We start from the raw sequence: 11,652 nt of genomic DNA, 5'->3' as shown, positions 1-11,652 counted from the left end.
TGGATTAGGCTATAGAAGAGACTGAAGTCAGGAGCAAGTTTTAGGAAGAGGAAAGAAGAGACATTTTCTTCTAGCTTGATAATCTTGCAAGATCAAGGCATAGTTTATTGCTAGAATTTTCCTGTTTGAAAATGACAGAATGAGAGCTGACATATGCCACTATTTTTTGCTGATATTTAATTCTAATGCATGTATTGCTTATCAAGATAAAGTAAGTTTAGGACAAAGTCTGTATATGGACTCTGGGTGTCATTGATTTTGGAGTAGGCTTTATACTAGAGCAAAAATTTGGGAAAAAAAAGGGGTAGGGGTCAAAGGCTTCAGGTTACTGCTGACACCCATACAACTCTCAGGGCAGAGATACAGTCTGACATGATCGCAAAAATGAATTTACCTTTGGCAGCAGTGCAGGATTTGGACTCCTACAATTTTTGGCGAGGATTAGAGCTTACAGACGGAGGAAACAAGATGGACTGGTGTATGTGGCCTGTAAGAATTGCACAAAGGCTTACATCAGAGGCTTCCACACCTCAAGTAAATGCATCAACTGGATTAGTGGTTTGCCCAAGGGCACAGTTTCTCTCATGTTGCTTGCCCTGCAGATAGAACAAAACATAGTCACATCTTGACGAAAGAAAGAGTTCAAAAAAAGCCCATTTTCAATTCTAAAAAATAATAGCAGACTTTTTGAAAACCTAAGTTTACTGGAATAGAAAGGCCACTCACAATTCAGTTTTATTCTTTGTCTCTTTCCCACTGAAATTTAAAGAGCCATACAGTTAGAGGCAGACAGGGAAGAAATATCAAGAGACAGGGATTAAGATTCATCTCCTACAGCAGGAACCAAATTCAGGAGAAAACCAAAGTCAAAACAGAAGACAAGAATTCACAGTAGACTTTGACGCAAGCCTCAGTAAGTGAAGGCTTTAGTCATTTACACAGAACCAGTTATACAAAATTGCTTTTGCCCAGGACTCATGCTACCTAAAAGCTCACCTCAGCACACACCACACCCTTCAAAAGGGGCTTGTGCTGCAGAGGTGTTGGCTTGCTAGGCTCAGCTGTTTCATGAAGTTGAAAGCATCTCTGGGACCTCCTACTCAAGCTTATTCCTTGGGTTGCAAGGCAAATCAGCTGTGTTAGCAACAGCCTCTTCACCCTGTTGCTGAGTCAGAAGAGGTTGAAGCCTCCACTGAGGAAAAGCTAGTATCTCTCTGAGTCTGGTGGCAGGTTTGTTTTAGTGCTGCATGTTAGCAGATAATACCTAAAGGCTGTATCTCTAGATGCCTGTGTTACCTTGCGCAGGGGTAACATGGCATGTGCTACAGAGTGTGCTGGTGGCAGGGAGCCTTGGGCAATCACCTGCTCACTGCTCTCGTCCCTGCGCTTTCTACAGAGCTATCAGCTGCTCTGATAAGCAAAGGCACTTCTCTTTTTAGTGGTTAAGAATGACATTGTTTTTCAAAGCTGAAAGTATGAACTGAATGCCTGATTCCATTAATATTTCCATGCAGCTAGTGTGGGTGGACTTTGACAGCTCAGTGAACCATACTGATTCTCCCCTTTGAATGTGCACAGGGAGCAACGGGGTGCTACAGAATGTCAGGTAACTGCTGCTCTTTTGCAGCTAACAACTTTTATTGTATTAGATAACGGGAAGAATACAAATAGCCCCTATAACAAAAGCAGAAAAAAACAGCCTCAATCTGTGCTGTATTTTTTATCAGACAAATGAATTCCCTAGGAATTTAATTTCAAAGCAATACTAGATTATCTTCTCTAATAAGTAAAAAACTGAATGAGTTCACACTGGCAAGATGACATTTATTTTACTGAAAGGAAGTGCATTAGTACCTTCAAATCAATTCCTTGCAAGATGCAGACCCTGAACAAACAGCTCCTTAGATATTCACAGCAATCAATATACTGTTTTGTAAGCACCAGACCAGGCATCTGAAGCTTAGCTTGTAGTTTCCCCTCTGTTCTGATTAAAATGCAGCCCCACTGAAATGTAAGAACTGGTTCTCCATTTGACGGTGAGGACTGTGAGAATATTTGTACATTACTGCACTTCCCTGTGTTCCTCTGGCTTTCTGTATGTTGCTTGTCAGCATATGAGATGCGCAGGTGATAATCCTCTGTCTACACAAGACAGGAGGAGTCTAATTGGAGAGTCCAGAGTTGAATGGTCTTCAGGCTGAAGAAAGCACAATTTTGGAGACTATAGGAACAATATCCACCAGACAGTAGCTTTTAAAAATTAATCCCTCCTTCCATTCTCTCCCCTGTCTGAAGAGAATTCCAAAATTGGCATTCAGGTCAGAGATGGCATTCAGATGCAAGAAGTTTTCTACAGAAGACTTTTCTTTCTTTCCTTTCTCAGTCCCATGCTTGAGACTTAACAATTTTATCCCATTTCTTTTTTTCTTTGAAGTACTTATAACAATTTTGAAATAAAAACTCCCTTTCAAATTGAAAAGCTTAAACACATGAAAATAATGTGTTCTGAACATAACACTTGAATGTAGAAAACAATTCCCTACTTTTTTGGTCAAAACTGTATATCAAATATTGACAGACTCTGTCCTGAACAAGTAAATTCTGCCCTTATCCCAACTGAATTTTTAATGAAATTCACATTTACCAAAATAAATTCAGCCAATCATGCCCAACACACAGGTTTCTTGATATGGGAAATCATTGAAAAAAACAGATTCAGATTTGCTCATTTTTTTTAACTATAATACACAAAAACAATGGTTTTAATGTCTGCTACATTGAGCTTTAGATAAGAATGTGGTATTTTGCTAGCACGTAAATGAGCACAAAGCTTCAAGCATATGAGGAGTGTCAATGTCTTATTTAAAAAGAAATAAATGTTTGTTGGGTTTTTAGCTGCTTTTTTTTTTTTACGAGTGATTAAAGGCTATCATTTCCTCTTAATGTTCCATAATTGGTTATTTAACTCCCACTGACACTAATGGGAACAGCCTGCTTAATCACTGCATGCAAAGATGAATATATTTGAACATGTGGTGGGTGGAAGCTGCCTTGCCTACTGAGTTTAAGTATAAACAGAAAAAGGATATGAAATCTATTGTTCTGATGACATTGTTTTACGAATCTAACAATGTGAATTTTTAAAGCTTTTGCTTCTCGAATATATTTTCAAAAGAAGACACTTAAGTACCCCGTCCCATGCAAGAATATTGAGACACACACAAAATCTGAGTGATTTTCTATGACCCCAAGTTTGCAAGTTTATGGCAGAACCAAAATCAGAACACAGGTTTCTGCCTCCTACTTCTGTGCTGCAATGTTTCCTCTGCAATTTGTTAAAACTGATCCTTCTGTGCTTTCCAGCAAAATGCACAATTAGGGGCTGACTCAAGTACACTGAAGTCAATGGAATTCTATTTAGCTCTGTGGCTTCTGGACCACTTATTATATATTTCATGTAGCTACATCTTTTTCATAAATTGTTGACTTACAGCTACAAAGACTGCCTTCGTATGTGCCATTGGGGGAGGTACAACTGTGTGCATACTGCTGAGGTTTGGGGTTTTTTTTGTAGTGTTTCTAACCCGGAGACCATTGTACATGAGTTAGTGATCCACAAAACAGTTAACTGGAGCAGGCCCAGACCTGTGCTGTGCTGTGCTGTGCTGTGGGAACAGCTTGGCCTTCAGGCCTGGCTTGGGCTGCACAATTTCCTTGGTCGCAGGATAACCTCTGCCAGCCCATTTTGACAGAGGAGCCTGCAGGCAGCTCCCACGTGGTACTGGCAATTACACTACTTGTGTGCCTTGTCTTCATCTAAAAGTGCAGCAAGAAGTTCTTATGTGAGCTTCTTTTCTGTTTGTCAGTAGAAATGATGAAGAGAATTATTTTCTTGTAAGAAAATCATACAATAGCTTGGATGACCCAAAGGGAGGAGCTTCTTTTCACAGACAGGATCTGGGCAGCATGATGTGGGAAAATCCATACAGGGTCTGTCCAATGCTGCACAAACATAGAGTTTCCAACATCCTGTAAGATTTGCTATTTGTATTCCTCTTTTTATTCTATCTTATTAAAACATCTATTTTGTTAAGCCAATTGTTGTTGGGTCTGTCTTCTGGAGATCCAGAAAGAACCCTGCTGACTGTTTCTCTCTTTCTCACCTCACAAAAGGTAACATTAGGAAATCTTGGTGTTTGGTATCAATTATTTGGACCAGTAACCTACTTCATTTGCCTGCAGATGTTCTACAAGTTGTACAACTAGTAACCTGATTTACAGTGTCTTTTCTTGTAAAGACTTTGACCACCATTTTGCGTCAAGGACTTTTGCTTAAGGTTTTCCACAGATCATAGAGATAATATGACCTGCTCAAATTGCTTGTGCAGTCCTAGAAATCTCTGCCACAGGTTTCTATTTCTTGCTGTGTTGCCAAACTATTGCATATGCTTTAACTTATTTCTGCCTTAAAGAAACAAGTTTTTTCACTGAAAAATAAGTATACCATAAAGACCATGTCTTAAACCCCTAACTGAAGCTGAGCAGACTAGCAATAATCTCCTGCCAAACATAATATTGAGGATAAATCACTGTCCCAAATCAATTCACAGCAGAATGGGTGTATAAGAGGGTAGTATCACAGAGATGCTGCATCACAGATAAAATATTCACAATTCACACCTCTAACACAAGCAGTTTCAATGACCCATTCTCCATATGCTCATCTACATCTGCCTCCTTGAAGAGGTCAGTTCCTTTTTTCTAATTTATTCTCTTTATTTAATTATTTTACCTTTTCCCCAATTTGCTTTCTCTTGGTTTTGACCTGTTATATTTGAGATAAGTCTAACCTAACAAGAAAGCACCTTTAAAGTGTCCTGTCTAGCTGGGGTGTGTGTGTGTGTCTGGTTTTCTGTTTTGTGTTCCATAGACCAGATGACCTCCAGAGGTCTCTTCCAACCTCGATCAGTCTATGATATTCCTTGTCTTCCATTTTCTGAGTTTTCCAATGTGCTTTAATATTTGGTTCCCTCAGCAATAGGCTAAACACATCACTGTCAGTTCTGTAAAGAAGCACACAAACTTTACCAATCCAGGAAAATTTCTGGATCCCTTCACTATCTTCTTTTAAAACTTGTGAAAACTAAAGCCCAAATAAGTAACTGGCTGCCTCTTGTCTGCAAGCATGTTAAAAAATTAACTAGAACTGTCATGCTGCTATATCCCTTTAAGTCAAACTGCATTTACAAATCTAGTGACCAACTGCTTTTGTATATAGGTACATAAATGTTACAGAATCACAGGTGACACTGAGAAAAATAGTGGCAGCAAAACTGTATTATAAACCAAATTCTCCACCAACAGTCTAACTGGTATTGATACATCAGTAGGAGAATTTGCTCTTAGGTTTCAGCCTCTAAACACTTCTATGTCCCTCTAACAGACAAGATGCAGGACCACTGCAGACCTGTAGCATTATAGAAAATAAGGCTGGAGGGAAGTCTGGGAGACTATTTAACCCACTTCTCTCTCCAAGGCATGTTCAGTCATTTCTACATCATTCTTAATAGATTTCTGCTGAAACTATCCATTTGGCTCTCTAATGAGGGAGATTCCACAGTAGTTTCAGACAGTCTATTTCAATGTTTCACTACCATTAGCTTATGGTTTTCTTAATTTCCTCTGCTGATATTTAAGACCACTTTTGCTGTCCTGTAAACTATGGATATGATGAACAGTCATCTCTTCTTCGTCCCAGGAATCACTTTTTATTTAAAGACTACTAAGTATGTCATTGACCAATAAAGTTGGAGACAGGAAAATACAAAATGAGTCATACTGACTTGTAAACTTTACTAAAATGAGAAAGGCTCTGATAAAATTCTGCAGTTTTCCAACTTTTCTCCAATCCAAAATGAAAATAAATCTTGAAAACACACAAGTTTCATTCCAATCAGACATTCAAGTTCCTACCTACCCCTATTAAGCATAATGTGACAAAGACACATTCCCAAATAATAAAATCCCCATGCAAGTCCAAAAATGCTGCAGAATATTCCCTTGACCACCTAAATGCATAACAGAATGACGAGCTACACTTTGCATGCATGTCAGCTCTTCTGTACTGTAAATTTCCAATATAACACTGAGACAACTACAGGAAGAGCCTAACATATATCGGGATAAAGAAATTCTGTAATATTCAAAGGTGCTAAGAAGACAAATAAGCCTAAATATAGTACAGCAGACATTTATTGAGTTTCTGCATAAATTGAGAAAATAGATACTAGAGAATGCATAAAAGTGAAGTTTGAAATAAAGGAAATTTGAGTTCCTCCCTTTTTCCTCTGTAAGAATTCATAACCCGCCAATAACATGAGGAAACAAAAGGTATCTGCTGGTATGAGAACGATCTGAATCTGTCTCATTACAAAGCCTATGTGACAGTAACTGAGTCACTGATTAATAACAATGATGAGCCATGCTCCCTAACACCACTAAATTCATCTTCTGCTGGCAACACATTCATTTTTGCCCGAAATTTCACATCCTGCCACTGAAGCAAATAATCATTAATTTCCCAAAGAGGCATGAGCATTAAAGTCACAGTGTTGGGGACTCCAGCTAAAAATGAAAAATGGACAACCATGACAAAAAAATGAACCCTAAATCATTCTCAAAGCTGTAAAAACTACAACAGATACTGACAAAGCTTCAACTACTGTTGATACAGATAAAATGCAAGTTTAGAGATGCTGTGGAGAATATTCTAAATCTGGACTTATTATCAACTGGCCATGGAAATACCCGCCTGGCTTGGGTCAGAGGGGGATGCAGAAAGCAGATACGCTCCCAGTTTATCCCTGGGGAATGCCACCTTCTGGTGGAAAAGAAGGTACTAAGCAAATGCATCCAAATGCCAGAAACACTGTTTTCCTAGGACTTCAGTATCACTCTGGCTAGAAATACTGTTGCAGATTAGCAAGACTGTATTATCTGGGCATTATTGGTGCAAAAGAAAGAGGTGACAGGCCAGGGGGAAAAGGAGCTTTTCCAAGGATTAAGGAAAAAGTAACTACGAATGAGAAATAAACTGCACTCTGGGTACCTCTGATTTTTGCAATGTCCTCATCACCAATACATTGTTAAGAGATATTTTTGGAAGACTGTCCAGCTCTCACTGAGCGCAACCAAAAAACATTCAGTCCTCTGTAATGTACCTGCAACCAAGAGATGCAATTGTGATGACATCCTTTGATGCTAGCAACATAAGTTAAACTGCCTACGTGAAATACTGATGCATCAAGTAGCCAGGATGGGAAGGATACGATGCCAAATATGTTGCATTGCTGAACTGGCAATACAGGGTACTAGTAATAATGGGTGAAACTGCAAAACGTATCCAGAAGGAACAGAAGGAAATAAAACTATTTGTAGTGGCTATGGTATATTTTGTTATAATGCTTCTCAATGCTAATATAGTTCTGGTGTAACTTTAAGGCAATTGCCTATGGAATAACTATTTCTGATACCTTATTGCAGCCTACTTATCCAAGTCCATTAGTTAAATCATACTTCAAATCTCTCATCTATATTCATCAAAATCACAAGGCTTAGTTCTTAACAAATGGTTCTTAAAGCAATAAAACCAGTTGTAGAGAGGATCTCAGGCTCATGGTATTTGGGTGAATTCATAGTGTGACATGGCAATTGTGACATCACCTGAAGTGCAGAACTGAATCATCCTGGCCTGGCCCCTATTAATTCCCCAATACTGCATTCTTGTTTACATGTAAACATAACAGGACTTTGTTAAGCAGCAAATCACACCTGAAGGGGATGGAAACCAGTTTACTGATGTCTGAACAGGGGTTAGCAGTCTGCTTTCTTTGTGCTATTAAGGAAGTAGTACATCACCTTTAAGCTCTAGCCCTGCTTTTACAAGTGCCTTAAAACCAGGCTGGGAAAACTATAGTCAGCTTTTGGTACTGATACCTACACCAAACCTTGCTATCCCACAAGCCTCGTTATGCGCAGGACTGAACTTACTGAATGTTTCTTTACTGAAGAAAAAAAATGCATAACCAGTAAGTGGTAGGTAACACTGTGTACTCTGAAGTAGATGCCTTTCCACTGGCACAGATCAAATAGGTGTTTTCTCTCTACATGTGCGGGAACCAGAAGAATTATTTAAAAATATTAATTGCATCATATGCACGGAGAAATCGACAGAGCATTAAACAAAACAAAGGGAATCAATGTGCAAGCAAAACCCTGACTGGCGAAGGGTATAAGGTTAATAGGAAATGATCATAGCAGAATTGAGTTTTCCCCATTCATTTAGCTAGGATCAGCTCTGTCTGACAGCAGAATTTGATTTACTGGTTGATAAAGCCGTGTATACATTTTCTCAGACAGTCTAAAAATCATTCCTCTTTTCCTGGCCAAGGAAGCTTTTTCTCTGTCAAATACCAATCGCTCATAGCAAGAGAACAGTTGACAACAACCTATAAATATTAAATGGGGCTATTAGCCAGTAAATATTTTGTCAGAAATTTGCAAAACTACTAGTGAATAGTTTCCTTTATGTAAGCAAAAGTTCCAGCTATGGTATGCTTTCATATACTTCACTTAAAAGTGCAACAGTTACCCTTCAGTTCACTAGGGAGCAAAGCTTAAGTAAAGCTTTGATACCAGACAGCTTGTGGCATACTGAGAGTTATCCTATATGTGAAATCCTAGGACTAAAACTAAGTATCTTTAAAAGGAACAAGCAGAGGAAGAAACATCATGTACAGTAAGTGATTTGGTAAAAGACACAACTATTTAGATTTGAGTTGAGATTCAGACAAAGATCCGATGTAAGCTACCTTACTTAATTGTACTTCAAAGAAGATAGTAGCTGGGAAGATCTTCTGCATCTTCTGAACCAATAAGCTATACAGCCAGCTGGAGTCTACCCCCTCTCAAATGTGGTTGCCCAAGTCTATTTGGAAGCTGAATTTGGCCTGTTCTGGGGAAAGTGTCATCTGTCTGCGGTGTGGGAAAAACATTCTGGTTTTCTATCATTTCTGTAGATATGCTCACCCACATATGCTAGAGTCATAGGAAACTGCATGATTCAGACGGCGCTCTACTTCAAAAATCACTGAAGGGAGTCTTACGGAAATTAAAACAATTATCACTAAGGATATCATAGGAAACAAAAATTAAAATTTCAGAACATGTCAGTATTGATATGCCTTGGAAAACATTGCATTTTTCATTATTTTCTTGGGCTATTGTCATTCATCTTTACCAATTCTAATCAATTATGTCTCTTGCTCCAAGGAACAAAGTATGTTTTCAGAAGTCTACAATTCAGTCTTACACAAAGACATTTTATAAAGAGTTCTTCATATGCTTTTATTTTATCCTGCCAGGATCCATTAATCAGAGCGTTCTCCCTCCAGGACTGACTGCTCAGACTAGGGAACTGATAAGGTACAGCTCTCTTCTCTTTCCTCTGTCCAATTTAAGATTTCTTTTCCCCACTGTTTGCATGTATCTACACTACCATAACATATATTTTGAAGCAAAGTGAAGCTCTTCTCCTAAGAATTAATGTTCTTAAAAGAAAATCAACATAGCTCAGTAAGAAAGACTAACTCACAGGACATGAAAAAAATCCTTTTTCAGGAAAAAGGAAAATGCTTGAAGTCTGGATTTGAAAAACCTGCTGTTCTGAGAGCGCTGGCCACCTAGTGCATGCTTGGATTTGCTGTCTGCAAGGGACTCCTGACAGCACTAGTGCAGTCTTCAACTGTAAGTCCCCAAAGTGCAGTGTTATAGACAGATGGTTCATGCTTTTAAGAACAGAATTTTGTTAAGAGTTGCAGTCATTGTGCCTTGCCAAAGCAGCAGTAATAAAGGAGCATCAGAAGACAGAAAAGGTGGTTATTATGGGACTTACCGAGAATCTCACAATCTGCCAGGAGGTAATACACTACAAAAGCTACTTCAAATACAGCACACAAGTGTATATTCTGCAAATTCACTGAGCTGCTGTAAAATTACCTTATATTAGAGAAGTTAAAGAATATAGTAATTATATGTGAAAAAATAAATTACTTCTCCCATGTTTTCCTGGTGATTGAGATATTTATTTTTTCTTCTTTGTGTCTGTTGGCTGCCTCTTTTATCTTTTATATTCCGCAGCACAATCAGATAGCAGTAATTATCAACAAGCTTGATCCTGCCCAAACTGAAGTGAATGGAAAACTGCCAATTGGGCTCAAAGGGATGTGAAAATGAGTCCCCAAATTAGGGAATAATAATAATCACGGTGGTAATAAGCTAAGGCTTCAGTGTTCCTGTCACTTTTGCTTTGTGTAGCTTTACTTATTTGCTTTAGGAAGAAAATAATACGGGGGCATGTAAAAAGAATATTTTGCTCATACACATTAGACATGCAGCTGCCATTTCTGTCTCTGGACTGACATAAATAGAGAGGCCATATCATAAGCAGCATAAATTGCAAAATCTCCTCTGCGGAGCTTCTGACTTACACGGATTACCTGGCCTGGAATTTGTACTTCCAACATTGACAAAGGCTGGAGGCTCCTCCCTGGGGAAAAGGCCAGTCCACTGTTACCCTGAGAATACATGCTCAACCTCAGACAAATAACAGAGAAGCTATTAAGCTGTTCTTGCTTGTCTCACCTGATGTCCATCTGAATAGCTGTCTCTTTAGAAAGCTGCTGTTAACTGCTTCTGAATCTGTGATTTCAAACTGTAAATTTATACAAATCTTTTATAAGAGAGTTTACCACCTGTGATACTTAGCTGAATTGAGTGATTATGCGCATACAATGATTGTTTTTGAGCAAATTCTGTTTTCTTTTAAAGACAAATGGGCCACACCAAAGGCAGCAAGTCCCAAACTGCTTACAGTCTCTAGGGAACTCTCATGGAAAGGAAGGCAAAGCCCATCAATAGCCATATAATTTAAGGCAGATGATGATTCAGTGGGTCAAATCATGACAGCAGAGGTAGGCCCCATTTCCTGTCTTAAATTATCCTTCAGTTTTGACAGACTTCAGCAGCCTTTGCAGCTCATTCAGGGGTCACCGTGTTCCACTGCTCCTACCCTGCTGCGCTGGGGCAGCCATCTTGCCAGAAGCTGAAAGAAATCTTAGCCCTTTCCTGACTGCTCATGTGTTTTGTTTCTGGAATAGACCCACCTTCTGTGATAAAACTAGCTCTCTGACATCGTTGTCACAACGCGCTTGAAAACACTGTCTAAATCCATGGCCAGTTTTGGAAAGAGAGGTCTCAGAAATACGGTATTCCTCCAAGTTTCGTGAAAACGAGTAGCCAGGCACAGCACTGAGACCTTCTGAGCGGTCCCACAGATGTAAAGGCTGAGGCGGCCTCAGGCTCGTCCACCCCACAAGGCCGCAGGCAGCGAGCTCACCCAGAGGCACAAGATGGCCGTCCAGCACCTCACCACACGGCTGGGCCAGCCAAACGCACAGAGGAGCGGGGGCAGAAAGTCTGAGAGACACGGCAGAGAGCAAAGATCATTTGAAGACCCAACGGGCCATAGGCAAGAGCTGCTGATACGGTGTAGGGCATGAGCTGCAGAAACGAGGCAGGCAACAGAGCGACAGC

General features: G+C 39.5%; 1 protein-coding gene across 1 annotated transcript in view; it reads left to right on the top strand.

Moving 5' to 3' along the window:
- Window positions 1-384: 384 nt before the first annotated feature.
- Window positions 385-11,652, top strand: part of LOC104125582 (histamine H3 receptor) — a 15,882-nt gene continuing 4,614 nt past the window's right edge. The window contains exon 1 of the mRNA XM_035893596.1: window positions 385-534. Coding sequence (XP_035749489.1) covers window positions 385-534 — 150 coding nt within the window. The remainder of the gene's footprint in view (window positions 535-11,652) is intronic.

The sequence above is a fragment of the Egretta garzetta genome, unplaced genomic scaffold, assembly GCF_000687185.1.
Source record: "Egretta garzetta isolate BGI_Z169 unplaced genomic scaffold, ASM68718v1 scaffold354, whole genome shotgun sequence".
In the NCBI taxonomy this organism is placed as follows: domain Eukaryota; kingdom Metazoa; phylum Chordata; class Aves; order Pelecaniformes; family Ardeidae; genus Egretta; species Egretta garzetta.
Note: the sequence above shows the minus strand (reverse complement) of the source record. Positions and strands in the feature narration are given on the sequence as shown.